At 48.1% G+C, this 19,466-nt stretch overlaps 1 protein-coding gene across 1 annotated transcript in view; it reads right to left on the minus strand.

Moving 5' to 3' along the window:
• Positions 1-19,466, minus strand: part of Usp22 (ubiquitin specific peptidase 22) — a 24,719-nt gene continuing 5,253 nt past the window's right edge. Inside the window, exons 2-13 of the mRNA XM_021212349.2 lie at positions 18,786-18,918; positions 17,029-17,142; positions 14,191-14,292; positions 13,343-13,512; positions 9,892-10,039; positions 9,044-9,149; positions 7,709-7,867; positions 6,761-6,887; positions 5,655-5,746; positions 3,995-4,057; positions 3,423-3,572; positions 1-2,730 (exon numbers count right to left, since the gene is read on the minus strand). Coding sequence (XP_021068008.1) covers positions 2,688-2,730; positions 3,423-3,572; positions 3,995-4,057; positions 5,655-5,746; positions 6,761-6,887; positions 7,709-7,867; positions 9,044-9,149; positions 9,892-10,039; positions 13,343-13,512; positions 14,191-14,292; positions 17,029-17,142; positions 18,786-18,918 — 1,407 coding nt within the window. The 3' untranslated portion in view covers positions 1-2,687. The remainder of the gene's footprint in view (positions 2,731-3,422; positions 3,573-3,994; positions 4,058-5,654; positions 5,747-6,760; positions 6,888-7,708; positions 7,868-9,043; positions 9,150-9,891; positions 10,040-13,342; positions 13,513-14,190; positions 14,293-17,028; positions 17,143-18,785; positions 18,919-19,466) is intronic.

Genomic DNA, 19,466 nt, shown 5'->3' on the forward strand with positions numbered 1-19,466 from the left:
TTTCAGAATAAAACACAACTTTATTATGATATAGGAAAGACTAAAAGCCATTAGGGAGGAGTCAGATAGCCCCTCAAAATGACAAGGGAAAGAAAAGTGACATAAATGTCTTGGTAATAAAACTTCTAGCCACAGTACAACCATTGGATTTTTTTTCCCCTCACGATTTTTTATTTCAAAGCTATAATAAATGAAACAAGCCACTTGTCAAAAAGAACAATGATTTTACACAAGGAAAGCATACACACTGAGCCGGATACAACAGCACTCAGGTTCACATGGCCTGGGACGCTCAGGTAGTGCTCAGCTTGAGGGGGACTTCTGGGATAAAGAGAGCAACTGCAGATCCCATCCTAATGCCTTAATCTCTCACTGAGGCCATTTGAAGAGGACTACTTTAGTCTCCTGTGAAGCTGGCACCAGCAGTATATGGAAGAGGTCTGCGCACTGCTCTAGAGTAGGGGTAGGCAATGCAGCCCTGTGGATGCACATCTGCGACCATCTGAGTGCATCTACTAGGTGGTTCTAGGATGGGAAACCCTTTTCCTGCCTTGCTATCCAGAGGGGCAACTGAAAGAACCAAGCCCATTGCTCAAATAAGCTGTTCCTTAGCTGTCCACACATGCCTGTTCAGTGGAGACAGCACACTGAGGACCCCAGGACAGAGAGGGAGGGCTTGATGCACGAGCGGCAGTCATGGAGTTGGCGGACCTTGCCACAGGTACGGAGTGAAGTGTTCAGAACGGTAAAACCATGGTGAAGGAGGAGAATGCTTTCGGATATAAAAGGTTAAAGTCACAATGACAGAAAACACCTGCTGTCCTCCTAGTGCCCCAAATACAGGAAGGAATGGGTCGTGTGCTGTGGGGACAGAGGAGGCAGGCCTGGCCAGCACACCTGCTCATCTGCCCTGCTCTGGATGCCCCATTCACTGGCGTGTCAAGGAGGCAGACCTTCAGGAAGCCTGGAGCTCTGGTTCCCACAGGCAACTGCAGTGAAGTTTTTCCTGTGGACTTGTTCACAAATACAATGCACTGCCCCAGGAGCGTCTCCACAGTAGAGTCCCACAAACATGGGTCCATGTCTGAGAATCTAGGCTCAGCCATACTCAAAAAAAGGATTTTTCTAAAACATGCTTCAAGTCTGTTCTTTACTTTAAATCAGAAATAGAAACACACCAAAGAACAGGGCAATTGTTACCACATGACAAAGTTTCTGCTGCCCCTGACTTCGAGTGATTTTCACACCAGTTGAGCAGTGGCCACTTAGTTTTGCCCAGCTACCTCATCCATTCCAATTAGCTAAGGAGCTGGGCTGGACCCTGTACTGCTCTTTTATAGCCTGTAAGTGAAAAAAACAAAAAACAAATTTATTTTCAAATAGTAAAAAAAAAATTCTGTACACATAATTATATGTAATTGAAATCACAGCCATACTTGTTATGCAAACACGATGCACGTGTCACCTGCTATGGACCTATGGCTCAGAGCCTAGCTCCTAGGAAATACTTGTCTGTCCTGTAACTCCTGGGTGGGTACCAACAGGCTCAGGGTAAGCACCACTGGCAAGGTAGTGGTGTAAGGAGAGACACCAAGACCCTAGATTCCAGTTTCTCAGAAGTGGACGACCTAGGCCTTGTCCAGAGATACATGCAAAATATCTTACAATAAACTTCATGAATGACTCTGCTAGCAGAACTGGTAACTTCCTATTCTGGCTGTAACTGAAACTATAGTGAACACAGAACGGAGGCAAGCGGGTGACACTATGCAATGCAGTCTCCAACTGGACCACTCAGCTTCAAATCTCAAACAGCCACTAAACCTCCCTGGGCAGGCAAAAAGACCAGAGACCAAGAACAAACCTGGGAGGATTGGGTCAATGGAGCCACCAAGGAATCTACTGCAAAGATCAAGATACCAGGGACTCTGATATCTGCCCGGCCACCGGCTGTGTGGGAAGGAAGGCAGGGGCACAGGGCAAGGAAACAACACTGATCAAAAGAGCAAGACACGCTCTCAGAGGGGAGAGGATCATCTAGAATTCCATAACTCAATAATCACTCACTTGACTACTATCACGTTTAGGAAACTCACCACCGTGGAAAAAGAGCAAAGGGGTAGAGGTAAGAAGACGCCTATTTCTAGAAAACAAAGGGAACCTCTGAGCCGACGTTTCCACATGCAGTTGATGCTAAGTTATCTGTAGGACAGATGTATTTGTAGCCTGTGGGTGGTCTCAACCTGGGCCCGGGGGCTATCTTACAATTTAAGAAGAGACACACCCTCTGCCCTTCATGCCAGAGGGCTGCTGCTGCAAGCACTCTGCCCTCTGGCATCATCTCTGCCCACTCTACAGCTTTGACAGGCTCATTTTCAAGGAGGCAGGTGGGATGGCAGGGTGAAGCAGCAGGCAGAGGTTGGTCTGCTCTGAAGACATCCATCCCCGGCCTACAAGGCTCAAAGGACAGGTGCTGGGGAGGCAGTTCCTTTCCGCCAAGGGCGCACTCCACTCAGCTCATCCCACCTGACACATCTCCTAGTGCAGGCCATGTGGGAGGCTCGCCTGCACAGGAGGAATGCCATGGTGTTCTGATGTGGGGGGGAGCAGGGATCATGACGGGAAGTTTGCCAACTTGCTCTCTCTCTCCTCTCTCTCTCTCTCTTTCTGGCCAGCAAGACAGGAGGCTACTCGTATTCCAGGAACTGTTTGTGATAGAAGAGTAGGTACCTGTGGAGGCAAAGGGAAAGTGGGTTTCATACTAACTTCTAAGATAGTCTATGCCAGTTAAGAATGGCTCACATGCCTGAAATGGCTACTGTAGCCCCTCAAGAAAGATGCTGCCTGACTCCCATCACCTAACCTGACCACAATGCTTACTAGGGAGTGACTGACTGTGGCCCTGGTGACTTCCTGTAGTCATTATCTCTACTGTTCACAGTGGCACTACCCTCATGTAGGGTCCATGTATACTCAACCCCAACCCCTGACCAGTAGTGTACTTTTCTCTATAACTCCTCTCCTGGGGACCCCAGAGCCTCACGTGCACCGTCCACATCTGCAGCAGGTGGTCTATGTGGTCCCTGGGGCCAGGAATCCTAAGGAAGCTCCCAGCAGAAAATGGAGCACAAGTAACAAAAGCAGCCGAGGAACTGATCCAGAACCACTGCACAGCAACGCTGACAACAGCAGTCTCCGATTTAGAGGCATAACTCTGTTCAGTAACACTCCCACCCTGTAATCATGACCTACAGGCAACTTCTGACCCAAGGAACCACTGTCCCTTCAGCTACAAAACCAAATTAAACGAAGGTGAATATGCACACAGTGGCAGCTGCAGCCAAGCCACTGGCTTTTGCCAGACAGGAGGGACAGACAGACACCAGCACAGGGCTCCTCCAGCCCCCCCCCCCCCGACATACCCTTCACTGTCCAGCACATCTTTGATGCTGGCCTTGGTAATAATGGCGTCATCACACTTGAACCATTGGTCTTTGTGCTGCCGGATGAAGCTGGTGTAGTGGCCACTCTCCAAGGTCCCTTGATGGTTAACAACAGCGAACAAGGAGTATCTGGTATGAAAGGAGAGGACAGCCGAATTATGGCTGAACTGGCAGAACACCTCCAAACCAAAGCAGAACATGCTGGCTGCAGAGATGGGAGCCAAGTCTGCACCATTCAGCTCTGGGCCAGCAACGGCAACTCCTAGAACCACACCGAGTGCAAGTGGTGGCAGCAGTGGCAACCGCCGTGGAAATAACTACTTTAGTCAGTGCCATCTGCCTGTTCTACCAAGAGGAACGGGGCCAGAAGGAGCAGGTTCGTTAGGCTAAGCTCCTACGCAGACCATCAGGCCTCTACAGTGGGGGTGCCACCAAGAGGGAGACTGTTCAGAGGAAGGACTGAGCATGTGCCCGACCCTACACGCCATGGGCAGAGACCTGCACGACCACAATGCCAGCTCACCCTGCCTAGGCCCTGCAACCCCACGTACTTGTTGTCATTGTTGAGACTGTCCAGGGGCTGCTGGTACTGCCCATTCATCCTGCTCTCTTTGCTGCAGGAACAGAAATAAACCGTAATTACCACCTCCCCGCAGACACAGGCTCTGATGACAGCATTTTATGAAGGTGTACTCCATTAAACCAGTTTCCTTTGGCAGACTGCCCCCATGTGGTGGTAAGATATTGGGCTGGAGCTCCCTGGCCTACTACTGTGGGTGCTAGTGCACCTCCCCACACCCCCATCCCCATGGACCCTGAAGTCACTGGCTTGTGAAGAGTTTTGCTTGTAACACACCAAATGAAAGGTGATGTGTAGGTTAGCCCCACAATATACCCTTAAAAGAGCATAAGGGACACTATGAAGTAGCTAACTAGCAGTACTTACTAGCAGTAGGTTGGGTAGAATGGGAAGAGGGACTGAACAGGAAATACCAAGTTTTAAACTAGTTTGGTGTGTTTACCTACAGCCAAAATAAGCAGAAGACAGCAAGTTCCATGAGACCCTGATATCAGCGACAACGTCACTCCATCCCTACATATGCGACTATCCCATTTTCCAAAGAGATAACTCTGATGGTCTATGACACCATTACAGCCAGTGACCTATGAACCTAGGACCACAGCTACAAGGAAGGGCATCAACGGCTAATAATAAGAAGCCTGCTCAGGACAGTATAGTGGGCTGAGGTGTGGTTTCTGAAGTGACTGCCTGCATATGACCCCCAGACAGCCGACGTGACCCATTCAGAAAACCTGTGCAGACAGGATAGAGGGTGTTGGCTGACATGAGGCCGTCTAGACTGCCCTATCCTTAACCACTAATAAATACCTAGGAAACAGATCAACGATTGAGACAGATTCAGGAAGGGCCTTGGCCCAGAGCCTCCAGGAGTTAGATAAGTCTAGGAGGGAACCCTGTCAGGATCCTTCTCACCAAGTTCCTTATTTCTGGCTTCTATTATTGTGAGAAAATAAATTTCTATTGTTTTAAGCCTCCACACTTATAGCTGCCAGTCACAGACAGCAAACCAAAGACATTAGCAAGCACTGTAGTTTTGTTTTTGTTTTTTTTTTTTGGTTTTTCGAGACAGGGTTTCTCTGTTTAGCCCTGGCTGTCCTGGATCTCTTTGTAGACCAGGCTGGCCTCGAACTCAGAAATCCGCCTGCCTCTGCCTCCCGAGTGCTGGGATTAAAGGCGTGCGCCACCACGCCCGGCTAAGCACTGTAGTTTTTAGAGGGTAAATTTGATATAGTCTATGATATACAGGATTTGATCTCAAGAAAGACAATCAACCCTGTTTATCTGTATTTCAAAATTGGTCTCCATCAACCAAAAATATCACATGTGGTATGCCTATAACCTTATCTTGAGTAGCCAAGTCTGAAAGCTGATAAATGATGAGGGATGTGGAGTACAAATGGGCAGCCCCCAGTAAGCTCAGGTGAGTCCTGGGGTAACAGCAGCCTGTCACAGTAAGCTCAGGTGAGTCCTGGGGTAACAGCAGCCTGTCACAGTAAGCTCAGGTGAGTCCTGGGGTGGTGATGAGGCCTGGACAGCTGTCATTACGGTGTCTAAAGGCTGGCACTGGGTGAGCACCCACCAGACAACTTGCCTCCCCACCCAGACACAGGGGAACCAACCCTTTCTACCTGGAGGCCATGAAGGGCGTCATGTCCAGTTCCAGGGGAAAAGACACATATGTGGTGATCTTCCGCCGAAGTTTGGCTGAGTGTTCAAATCGCTGCAGAGATAAGGGAGCAGGGAACAGTGGGCAGACTGAGCAATAGCCAGGCCACCAAGCCTAGAGGCCCAGAAAACAGCTTCTACTTTCCTGACTGACTCACAAGGCTGTCACACACTGCAGGACCCTCCTGCGCCCCACCCCTACCCCCCCTCCAAATGCTGTGATTATAGCTGCATACCACCAAACACAAACTGATCCTTCATAGTTCTAAAGAACAGGAAACAGACCATATGTACCTTTAAAGACTCAAACACTAGCACTGACTACTCTACCAGAGGACCTTGCTTTGATTCCCAGCACACATACTGGCTCGTGTAATGCCAGTCTTCAAGGATCTGACACCCTCTTTTGGCTTATGTGGGCACCAGGTACACATATGGTACACAGACACACATGCAGGCACAACACCCACACATACAACACCACCAGACCCAAATTCCTACTGCCTACTACCTAGCCTTTCCCACAAAGGACCTGCTGAATCGAGACTAGACGCAGACTAGAGTTTGTTTTCTGGATCTTTCTGCAGTTCTGGGGTGGAACTCAGAGCCTTGTGCATGTTAGGCAAGAGCTCTACCACTGACTCACACCTCCTAGTCTGGGCCCAGGTCTGTGAAATTTCCATTTAGGCAAAATGGAAAGTTAAAAGAGGAGTTGGAAAGACGGCTTAGCAGTTACGAGTGCTCGCTGCGCAGGTTTGATTGAGCTTCTTAGTTCATCTCCCTAACAACCACATAAATGCCAGAAGTGGACCTGGAACCCGGCGCCGTGGGAGGCACAGACAGGAGGATCACTGACTGGGCTTGCCAACTCAAGCCTGACTCCAGGTTCAGTGGGAAACCCTGTCTCCATGCAGCAGGGTGGTGGTGTATCACAGTGCAGGACATCAGGACAGAAAATGCAGTAGGCAGGCCTACTTCTTGCTTCCTGGGACTGGTGCACTGGTGAGTTTGAGGCTGTGCTGCAGGCTAATGCGAGGCTGCCCCATGGCTGGTTTTCTGGGAAACTCACTTTGAGATGAAAACAGGCCACAATGGGCAGCTTCTTCATGGTGAGCTGCTTTGTGGACTCTTGGTAGCTATGGCAACCGCTACACTTGATCTTGGCACTGCTTCCTAAGTGTTCTGGTCTGGTAAATCTACAAGGCATTTAAAAAACATGTTATTATTAAAAAAATAAACACAGAAAGGGGAAAAATAAAAGACATGGGAAAAAGGGGAGCAGATTATTTCACTACTCAGAGTTCACCAGCAGTTAAAGGTGTCATATTTTATAACAACACAAAGAGGAACTTTGTCTTCATCTTTACCTGATTCTCTTAAGCTTGTCTTAGTGAATGTATCTTACACATATATAATAGTACTAATGAAGGATCTGGGGAAATGGTGATTTTCTTTAACTTTCAGGAACACAACCTGACTCAGAACGGAGCACATAGCCACACAAAGCTACACACAAATGGCTCAATAAACAAATAGTTCATCACCCATGGGCAATGGAATGGCTTGATCTATGCCCACACACAATTCTCTGGGCTGCCAGAGATCAAGAGGTGGAAAGAGACTATCCCACAGTGATACGCTGTGAGGTTCCACTCACAAACCTCCCTGAGAATCTAGAGGAAGCTAGACTTGAACTGCTTAGGAGAGGAGCAGACGGGATTGTGGACACAGATGAAGGCATGGTTGAGAAGGACTGTGAAGCTCCTGCCTACACCAGCCTTTGCAACTGCTGTGACATATACACCCATCCACTCCTCTGTGCTGTGGGGTGTCATGGTGGAGGACTTGGTGAAGGTACCAGAATCGCCAGTCACCTTATAGCTGCAGGAAGCCTACAATGACCTGCTAACTTTGTCATTTTTTTCTTCTTGTTTTCCAATCATTTTAAAGATCAAATCATGTAGTAAATGGAAGGAAGAGGTGGTATTCTGAACTAACCCTGCAGGATGTGTCTCACCTTCGCAGGCAGTCTGTGAGAGTGGTGGTCCCAGATGCATGGCTCTCCCCATTAACCACACTGCCCTCACTTCCTGGACTCAAGGGCCAGAATGGGGTAGAAGAACCAGGCAGGTCTAAACTGATGTCCCAGAAGGGGTCTATGGTGGTGGAGACCCCGCTGCAAGGAAAGAGGAAAACACATGAGAACATATGAGAACCGAAAAGCCTATTGTGATCTCTGAGGCAGCCCATCTGTCCACAAGGTACCTCAGGATAAAAAAGGGGTGTCCATAGTCATGACTTTGTTTGAGGAGACACACAAAGTATAAAGTCCTGAGCTACAATCAGAACTCTGTTCTGGATCCACCTCATGACAGGAACTGCAGAAACACTGCCCAGAAACTAGGTGCCCTGAATGAGCAAGGACAGAGAGAGCTCCATGCACAGAGCACACAGGCCAAACATGGCAGCCCCACAAACAAGCCTGCTGCATTTAACAAGGCTGACTCCTGCCAGGAGGTATACGTTACAATATTTAAAAGAGAAAATTCAGAATAAGAAGTTAGCTAAATAAGGACTGGAACTGAAGACCACCTGTTGCTAACATACAAGGCCAGAGAGGAAGGAATTACTCAAAGATAAGGCCTCAAAGGAGCCCTGCTCCTGGAAAGCCACAGGAGCACCCTGAGATTCCTGTGCCCTGGTCCTGAACCCTGTTAGGATAGCAGGTGGGTACTGAGGGACTGTGAGTGCACAGGTGAGCCAGAGGAGCAAGGACAAGGCACAGTGGGGGGAGGCTGCTCTAGCCACTGCCAAAGGACCCTTTCTGTTCTGAAGATGAATGCTCTGAGCAACAGGTACACCTGCAGAGAACTGTAACTTTATGTCAGCAAATGGAAAAGGAGCCAATTCACACTCTGGACCACAGGGGCCAATGACCTGCCACTTGCAGGGGCTATCTGCTTTGGGTCTTGGCCTTGACTCTAAGGAAAGCAGAGACATGTGTATGAAGCTGCCAAGGACATCCTGCTGAGTGCCACAGGAAACTCCGCAGGCCTTCAGGGGGAAGAGGAGCCCTCAGACTCAGGCAGTCTATCCATTTGTCTTTTCTACCAGAGGTATTTTATTTCAAATGACCAGAGCACAGCTGTTTACATAAAACTGTCCCTCACCTGAAACTAGTGTAGACGCTCCACCATGAGCACCACAGAACTCAGGAGCCTTCCCTAAGGTGGTGCTGAGCTTTAGGCTCGAAGCCCACACAACACTCAACCTTGCTGACAGGGAAGTGGGACAAGAAGTGCCCTGGTAAACTGACACTCACAGTGACTGTCTGGCTGGTGGGAGCACTTACTGGCAGACCTGGCATGTCACATCAGACTGGAGCCCACCCGTAAAGATCTGGTCGATGATGCAATTGCAGTGGTTAGGGTTGTTGGCTTTCTTCCCGTTGTCATCACCTGAGGAATGAGATGTGTAGTTACCATTAGTGATGTCACCGAGACAGTACAAAGTTGCCAGCAAGTCCACACCCACCCAGCAGAGGCAGGAGGAGAGCAGGAGAACCAACACTCTATGAAGAGTGAAGGCCCTCACTTCACGAGAGATCTGGTGGTGAGGGTGTGAGGAGGCGGTAATGTCACTCTTCCTGGTCTCTTTTTTTCCTGACAGGGTAAGGTATTTCTCTGGCTGGCCTTCAACTGGCAGAAGACCTGCCTGCCTTTGCCTCTTGGGTGCTGGAATTATAGGTGTGTACACCAGCACACTGAGATCACAGGTGTGTACGCCAGCACACTGAGATCACAGGTGTGTACGCCAGCACACTGAGATCACAGGTGTGTACGCCAGCACACTGAGATCATAGGAGTGTATGCCAGCACACTACTCTAGGGTCTTCACTCTTGTACAGAGGTTCCCACCTGTAACCCCAGCACTCAGGAGGCTGAGACAAGAGGACCACTGCTTTAGGCCAGCATGAGCCACACAGTGAGACCTTGCTTCCCAAAATACCCCAAACCAATCGATACAAACAAACTATGGAGGACTCCTTGGAAGCAACCATGCGGTTTTCCTTCCTGGAAACAGAACCTGATTATACTGACTATGCAAGACAATCTGGGTGTACACTAGCCTTGCTCTGCACCATTTTTAAGGAAATTTGCCACCTGCCTCAGTCTAGCAGGGAGATGGTGGCAGGCCCACCTTTGCAGTGCCGGTGGAGGACGTCCAGGGCTGCAATGAGGAACTCATGTGCGTCCTGCTGCTCATAACCCGCCAGGTGCCGGGCGTGCGTCCACACCAGGTGCAACAGCTTGTATGGAATGTGTGGGGAACGGTGCCCCGAGTAAAACTGTTCAGAGAAAAGGAAAGGAACAATAGGACACCCGCCAGTCTTCATCACACAGAACATCATAGCTGCACAGATTGGGCAGGACTGGTTTGATCAAGTGGACTTGCTTTTATTTTACAAACTGGATTGTTATGTGGATTCACTCTCCTCCACTTTATTTCAGCTGAACAACAAAGAGTGGATTCATTGTACTCTATACAATGTCTGCCTCACACAGCACCTGCCCCAGCCTCGAAGCGCAGCGGATGCTATGACGCTGCCCCACCCTGCTGGGATAGTGTTTGACTGCAGGCCACTCAGGCCAGGTGCAACATGCTCCTGGGAGCACAGGGAGGGCAACCTATCGTGCAGCACGCTCAGGAAGCCAGGCAGGAGTCTACTGCTGAGACACTAGACAGAGAGGTTCACTTCCGGATCACGCTTTCTGCATCGAAAGGCCCAGGGAGCCCTGCTTGGCTAGACACGTTAGGCCAGCTGTGTGAGCAGCTCTGGCTTCCCTTCTGAGCCACCGTGTGCCTGAGCCTACTCCTCACACAGCTGCTGACATTTACTTATTTACCTTTGTTTTATCAAGTGGCAATCCGGCTAGAAATCATATATGACTGGGTGAGAAGAGTTGACTGTCTCAGTGTCTGGAATACTTGTAAAGACATTACTGAATCCAGCAATCTGAAAACGCTCATGTGCTCTGAAGGTTGTAGGTCACAGAATATTTGGAGTTCAGATTTGTCAGGGCAAGGATGTGGAATCTGTGCCAGCATCTCTTCCTCAAGGCCATCCTGTTGCTTTTTATCATTAGTCTTATATATACATAAGCCCTGAGCTCTCGAAGAATGCGATATTCCCCATTCCTCACCCAACTGATGTTGCTGCTTTGTAAATGGCTGCCAGTACCAATTTGTCACCACTGTAAACAGTTATCGAGGGAGTGGGTCTCCCGAGCCTATAAGCCCTTTTGCAACCCGAGAAAAACAAAGCTAACTCCTGGGCCATTTTGCAATGAGGGAATCAACCTCAGGGCCCCAGGTATACTAAGCAGCAGGTCCACTGCTGGGCATCATCCCAAGCCTGTGAAAACTGAGAACTGTAAGTTCATTCTTCAAAGGACCATCATACAAGTGATCAACGGCACAGTAACGCCAAGAGCCAACCAGACACCGATGTACACCAGGATGCATTTCCTAAGTTCATCACTATTATACCAGGGCTGCTTCTGCTGAAGAAGTCACTTCATGGAAAACCACAGTACAAAATTAAGTATATTTAAGGCCATTTTAGAAATGGGGAAATTCTGTTTTAGTCCCAAGTCCTTAAAACAAACAAACAAAAATTCTGAAACACAGTTCAGCAATTCAAACAGCAACTTTTCAAACAAAATATTCAACATCACAATCTAGAGATATACGAAGACATATTTATATGTTAGGAAATGGCGGGAAAATACTCAGTGTCTTTGTTTTCTGAAATGGCTTCATTGTGTTTCCATAAGAGCAAGAGACTGCATGGACAGTAAACTACACAACAGTCTTAGGCCACTGAGCCGTCTCAAGCAGCACTTACTGGCACTGGCACGTGGAGCAAAGTGGATGTGTGTGTGTTAAAACCAAGCCCGTGGTGAGGTCACACAACAGAATCCTGGAAGCATTGCCACAATGGACACCCCAGCGCCTGCCTGGCCCCAGAGTTGTGACTGTTAGGCTTTCAGGATCTGGGTTTGGTTTGGTGTCCTCCACAGTTCCTGCCAGGACACATACAGCTGGGTATTAAACTAATCCAGAGTTGCAGATGAACTGTTTTCATGTGTTAGACGCAGAAACCTAGTGAAATGCAATACAGTCTGAAGGTAATTCATGACGTGTGTACCGACCAGTGCGGGTTTGGAATTCTCTATCTGTGGCACTGCATTGGTGACCACAGTCTTGGAATGTGTAACATTTTGGGTTTTGTTTATCACATGAAAGATGTTTAACCTCCATTAGCAATGAACAGCTAGAGACTAGAACTTAGCAGAAGTCACATAGACTAAAGCCACGAAGTTCTTGTTGCAGTGTACTGTTTAATACTGCATACTGAAAACCAAGGACAGCAACTTAACCAAGTTAAAAACTGGAAATCACCCCACAGTGACTGACCCAGGCCCTCACTAACTGCACTATGACCAGTACAGAAGTTCTTTTGCAAGAGAGATAGCCCACATGGACCCTGATGTACCACACCAAGGAAACAAACCTAGCAAGGATGGTGGAATGTTGCACACACACAACACTTGGGAAACATGCTACACAACCATCCATATCACATGCATGGGAATGGGAATTCTGAGGACAAAAACCTGTGTCACACATTTGTCAACTCACAGAACTATATACTAGGATCTTTTACTGGATGTAAATTATACTTTACTAAGCCTGAGTTTAAAAAAATAATCCAAGAGAGATGCATTAGTCACATGGTAACTGGCTGTTGCCCCAGTGAAGCCAGGGCTCATTTCCCAGCGTACTTTCTCTTACCCTGCAGCCTTTGACAGTGGTACCTGTCTGCTCACTACCACAGCTCCAGGCCCCAGCAACAGTCTGGACTAGGGCAAAAATTGCCAACTTCCAGCTAAGTCATCTTAGTTGCAAAGCCACTGTGTAACTCTGTCCACTGCTCAACCCTGGCATAAAGTAGCCCAGACAACACTTGATCAAAGATGCCTGGACACAGAGTCGGTAAAAGACCACTGAAGGCCTAGCTGCTGGTGTCTGTACAGGGCAGGGGCCACACTATTTCTGGGATGGGAAAAGAACTTATTTCAGTTCTAATACCTGGCCTGAGTCTACTTAGATAGTAGGTCCTGAGGTCAAGCCTGAGCAGGTCCCACCCCTGAGCAAGGCGACCGGCATTGATAGGCACAACACAAGTGTAGCTGCGATTAGATCAAGGACACAGCCTCAGCACTTCTCTGTGCTTCCAGTCTGCAGGGCAGAAGCCTTTGACAAAACACACTCAGGAAGGTACTCATCTGCAGGTTTCCTGAATGCACATGGCAGACGGCAGGACTCGAGACAAACGCCATCCACAAGTTGACTCTGCCACACCTGCCACTTTGAGGGCTCCTCTCCTAGGTGAACAGTTTGCCTCCAAACACCAAGCTAATAACCCATCTCTAACAACCCCTTTGTAAAAGCCTTGTCTTCCACAGAATAGTCATGGAGTGGAAGATAATTAGGCAAGGTTTTCATCAATTCCATTTCCCTTCTTTTTAAAGAGGAGAAAGGCAGTTGTGTAGCCATCCCATACCCCAGCAGCTGCCACACTCACCTCCTGGAAGAGAGAGGACATCTCACAGACCAGGCAGGAGCTAGGGCTCTGCATCTCACAGCGGTGCCTATCCGACAGAAAGAAGTCTCTCAGGAGTGGGGTGTGGGTCAGCGCCTGCACGATGCAGTTCATGAAACACGTGTTCCCCAGGTTGATTAGTCCACGCAGACCTGGATGGAAAGTCATCGAGAGCACGGTCAACTGTGCCCTGAGCTCAGACCACGCCACAACCCGTCAGTCAGTCAAGCAGCATAAGAGGAGGAAAGCGGCGTGCTCGCTAATCTCCAACGGGCTGCAGAATGCTCATCCACGGCCCCCTTCACTTGGTCCTTATGCTTTCATGAATGCATTTGCTATGAAAAAGGGCAGGTCAAAACGGAGCCTAACAAAGTAGCGTATTTTCCAAACAAGCCCTAAAATAATATACTTCCTTCTTTTTAGAAGACATGGTCAGCATGAGGGATGAGTTAGGTAGGGTGTATGTGTGTGTGTGTGTGTGTGTGTGTGTGTGTGTGTGTGTGTGTGTTCAAATCCATCCTGGTCTACAGAGTTCACGGAGGTGGGGGGAAGATGGTGAACACCCTCACTCACTAGCATGTCACCTCTCTATGATGAACAGCTTTGACTTGATACATTTGAATCCTTTCAAATAGGCAAATGCCAGTTTGCTGGGAGGGCTCCACTCATCCCTCTGCATCCACATCTACAGCAGCCCCTGAAGACCGAGTGCTTAAGAGCTGGATGCTTAACCAATCCAGGAGGGACTCCGTTAGGCAAGACCTACTGCCATTCTGGGAAAGAAGTCTAAGCCGAATGAAGGCAGAGCAGTCTGCACACGCCTCACCAACCTATGGTACAATTGGAGGTGATCTTCCGCCTCTTTGGGTTGTGCTTCAGCAGTTCCAGCTCCCGTTTAGTTGGTTCCCAAGTTGAAAACTTCTCTCCAACACCTAAGGAGATAAAGAACAGTTTCAGCGACCACTAGCCAAGATCTCTTGTAAATAAAAGCTTCGATGACTTGACACACATCTGGAGACCTCAACTGAAAAACTGTTTCTATCAAACTGGCCTGGGAAGGTGGTCCTGGTATGTATAAGACAGTGGAGTGAGCTGTGAGCTTTCCTCCATGGCTTCTACTTCAGTTCCTGCCCTGACTTTCCTACGTGATGGACTGTGACCTGGAAGTGTAAGATGTGTTTGTCAGTGTTTTTATTCCCAGCAACAGAAGGCAAACTTAAGGGAGTCTCCAATAAAGAACAGCCAAGCATGGTGGTGGTCCACTCCCCCGGCACACAGACACAGGCTCACTGATCAAGGGGGACAGACCAGACCCAGCACTGTTAATACAGACAACTGTGAGCCCCTCTGGAAACCGAAAGGGAAAAACCCAGGGAAACCCAGAAGAAAGAAAGAATAAAGCTTCGTAGCACTTCTGTACCTGTGACTAAATATGTGACAGAAAGCACACGTAAGGACAGAGACAGAAACAAATCTATGGTGCCACCAGAGCCATCAAGCACCTGCCAGGAGTGCAGGAGTCTAAGCCACCAGGGAAGCTTAGCTGCTCCATTCCCCATCTACTATCAGGACAACGATATGGAACCGATCTGCTGTTTCTGGTAGTGTGTTCTCCAGAATACTGTGGAGCTGAGGGTAAACCCCTGGTCAGCAATTATCTCTGCAGTCATTCAGTCTGGATGAGGTGGGTGGAGACACTGATGTGGAAGCGCTGGGCTAAGCCAGGTTCTCCAACGTGCCCTCAAAGTGAGCTGTGTTTCCTTCCTGACCCCTGTAGAGCCCACAGAACCCAGAACCACAGGGGCACTGCCTGGCCAGGCTGTCGCTCTGGGAATGAAGGAATGAGCTGATAGAGGGGGCTCATCCAAAATCAGATGCCTGTCTGCACAAATGCAGTACTGGCAGCTCTCCTTGCTCGTATCTTATTACCTAATCAAGCTCCACCACACCGGACGGAATGCAGGCTCACTGTGATAGACCTCCCATGTTAAGGATATTATAGAGATTCATATGTATTAAAAGTTGTTCCATTGGGAAGATGGCTTATTGACTAATGTGTTTGCTATGTAAGCATAACAACCCAGCACCCAGGTAGAAGTCACACACAATAGCATGTGCTCGAAATCCCAATACCGGGGCCAGCGTCAATCCAGTCCTTGGGGCTCACTGTTGAGACGGTCTTGTTGAAATGCTATGTTCCAGGTTCAGTAAGACATTTTGACTGTACATGTATGGTGGGGAGTGACAGAACGCCGAGTGTTGACAGGAGGGTGTACACACTGACAACCCCGCAAAATTCCGAACTCCATTCATTATAATTTCTTCACTATGGGCTTATACAGTTGTTAAATATGAGAATTTATTAGTGAAGGCTACAGTACATATAAAGTTATAAAGGTATTTGTTAAAGAACTTTGTATAACATTTATTATGATGTGAGTTTTCTTCTTATGATGGATTAACAGAAGATCCCAACTTCTGCAAACATTCAATGAACTGTGTGGCTTCCACATATGTAGTGAACTGAAGGATTGTTTTACTTCTAAACTTCACCAAGAAGAGATACGAGAGTTTGTATGTAAGGAGTAATTAAATTTTTACCATTTGCTTTTATCTAGCATTCAAAGTTTCTAAGTGGTTTTTTTTACTATATAAAATGTAAATTTAGGAAACTGTTAATCCCCTCTGAGCACACACTTCTAGTACACACTCCCCTCAGGTATTTCTGAGTTAACACTTTCTCAGTCTATATTTTATCCTTGCTGCCCTGCTTCCTTCTGGGCAGCCCTCCCATGGGGCTGATATCCCTTTGTACCTATATTTCAGCCATTTCACCTCCTCTCCTTTACAGCATCATCAGTCCTATGCCCCTCTCATGGCCAAATTCCTTGTTCCTCACCCATGTGTGTGTGTGGGAGGGTTCCCCAGGAATCCTAAAAGTCCCGCCTCTTTCACCCTGCCCAGCCATTGGCCGATGGCAACTTTATTTCCCAATCAGAGCCAACTGGGTGCAGGCTTCCTTTAGCCTATGTGAAAGACACTAGAACGAGGTTTTGTGGGTAACACAATTAGCATGAGAACACAAGCCCCTACAGACTGAGGCTGGGCAAGGAGGTACTTCTGCATGGTTTCTGGACTTCGCTTACCTGGAACACAAACTTACCTTGTGAATGCTGAGACAGGCTGTTTTGCTATGTATGAAAGACATAAAGAGAACAAAAGTCCTAATGGTATTGTCACCATGATGTATCTAACTCCACTGCCAAGAAGAGCTTGACTAATTTAGGCACGGGCACATTTCAACAGTTTTTATTTCTTCCTTTTTAGTAGCCTTAGGGTTCAAGCCCTAGGCCTTGCATATGCTAAGCAACAGCTCCACCAAGGTTGAGAACTGAATAAGAAAAGGGAGGGACTGAAGTATGCAGCAGACCTTTCATGGGAGGATGGACAACCTGGGCTATTGTGGTGGACGAGCCATCCATCCTCCCCTGAGGACCACTAAGGCGTCTCAGCTAAATCTCCACGCTTCCTGCAGTAGTTATCACTCCTACAAGCTGGATGGCTGCCACAGAAGAGTTGGGGTTGGTTTTCTCTCCTACCTGGCCCAAACCAGTTTCCCCGACCACTTTTGAGTCACCCAACCTTCTCTCTAAGCATGGTGAACACACCTTGCATCTTCCACGCCTTGCGCTGCTCCTCTTTGGCAATGATTTCTATGTCCTTGTCATAGATGTAGTCCTGACACAAGAAGCAGTAAATTCCTCCGTACATCAGGTCAATGGCTGCAGAGACAGGAGGGAGAGGAACATAATTCAATCTGGCACGGCACAATAGTTCTTCAGACAGCTAGCTCAGAGCCCTGTGTTCTAGGCACCACCTGTCCAGAGCTCCAACTATGAGGGTTCATCCTGGGTGGGTGAAGTGCCTGTCTCCAGAAGGTTCCCTGAGGGCTGATCAAGAATGAAGAGACACAGGCTGGTGAGATGGCTCAGTGGGTAAGAGCACTGACTGCTCTTCCAAAGGTCCCGAGTTCAAATCCCAGCAACCACATGGTGGCTCACAACCATCCGTAACAAGATCTGATGCCCTCTTCTGGAGTGTCTGAAGTCAGCTACAGTGTAATTACATATAATAAATAAATAAATCTTTAAGAAAAAAAAAAAAAGAATGAAGAGACACACACCTGAGCCTGCAAGTACTAATTTATGATCAGGACACTGCTCCGGCTGGGCAAGCTCAGAACTCAAAACCAGGGCTAAACTTCATCGAGCATTTACTTCAGGTTCACAGGCATTCCCAGCAACCTGACTGGAGAACGAGGCTTTGCTACACCCTGAATGGCTGGCAATCTAAGAGAGGCAACAGCTATTTGCAGTTTCCTCTCATCTTGACTACACTGTTCCTCCCCAGGGACAGGTAAAGCAGTAGCAACTGCTACTTTAGAATTCACGAGCGCGCTGGAGTTGCTGGGCCACAGGGACAATTCTAGGTGTTGCTTTCTGTGGTGCTGCCAGACTCTGAAACACGCACTCCACTGAAACAACGGCTTTCTGATTACAATGGAATAACTCTACAATAACAGAAAAACAAAACAAACAAATTCCAAAACCCTGGAAAAGGTGTAGATGGAACAGACATATCCCCATCGAGTCAACGGAGAAATCTCAGGAAAATTAGAAAATATTTCAAGAGAAATGAAAACTAAAACCTGCCAGGTGTGGTGGTGCACAACTTTAATCCCAACTCTCGGGAGGCAGAGGCAGTTGGATCTCTGAATTCAAGGCCAGTATGGTCTACACAGAGAGTTCTAGAACAGAGCTGTTATACAGAGAAACCCTATCTTGGGGGGTGGGTGGGGGAGTGAATGAAGGAAGGAAGAGAAGAAGGAAGGAAGGAGGGAAGGAGGGAGGGGACCTATCACACTAAAACTTCTGGACTTGGGGAGCGGGTAGACACAGTGCTAAGCTGGAAACTGGTGGCTATAAATGTTAACCAAGAGCGAGCCAAGTGTGATGGCGTATGCCTAGAACCCCAGCCCACTGAAGGCTGACGGGAGGATCCCACAAGGTATGGGGGCATCCTGAGTAATGTGACAAGACTGTTTCAAAGAACAAAGCAACTGCTGGACATAACCTATAGTGCAGGAAAATCAGAAGTTTAAGGCTATCTTTGGCCACACAAGCAACTCTGTCCCCCCTGCATATAACTGACAGCAGACAATGCTCAGCTAGCCTTTCATGACCCCACTTCACCTGAAACCAGGAAAACCCCCTTGCTGAAATTTGAAAAGCTTCAAGCAAATGATACCGGCCACGTGAGTTCAGTTTCAAAAGGCCCATTCCATCACAGGAGGCCTTTTGGAGAGATAGCACACTCACTCACAGAGCCTATGCCCGTCCCTGTCCCCTGCAGGAGGGTACCTTACCCAGGTTGTGTCGCTTTGACTTGGCATGGTCATGGATGTGCTTCTTCGTGAAACAGCCAAAGAAGACGCAGTAGAGGCAAGAGTGCAGGCGGTTCAGGTGGATGCCGCAGACGTGGCAGACACAGGACTTTGCCTGAAATTTACAGAGTGAGTTATAAGCAGTGTCAATGGTTCCCAAGGGGAAACGTGGAGTTCATGCCGAATGAAGGAGGAAGGGCAGGGGCTGTCTTCTTAGTCTTAGTACCCTGTCACATTCTCCTCAGTCTCCCCCAAAACAAGATCAAGAAGATCTCAGCTATGGTGATGTCATCACATTCCCATGCCTAGTCCTGACTGACGCCTCAGGCCAGCACCACTCCAGCAGTCCTTAACCCTGGTATCAGTCTGAAGTTTGAGAATTAAGGTGGTTTTTTTTGTTTTTTTGAGACAGGGTTTCTCTGTGTAGCCCTGGCTGTCCTGGAACTCACTTTGCAGACCAGGCTGGCCTTGAACTCAGAAATCTGCTTGCCTCTGCCTCCCGAGCGCTGGGATTAAAGGTGTGCGCCACCACGTCGGCTGAGAATCAAGGTTTGTTTGTTTTTTAAAAAAAAAAAAAAAAAAAAAAAAAAAAAAAAAAAAAAAAAAAAAAAAAACAACCCAAGAAGAGAGACATGAGTCAAAGCAATATACAGGAACAAAAGA

This window comes from Mus pahari, chromosome 14 (genome assembly GCF_900095145.1).
Source record: "Mus pahari chromosome 14, PAHARI_EIJ_v1.1, whole genome shotgun sequence".
NCBI lineage: Eukaryota > Metazoa > Chordata > Mammalia > Rodentia > Muridae > Mus > Mus pahari.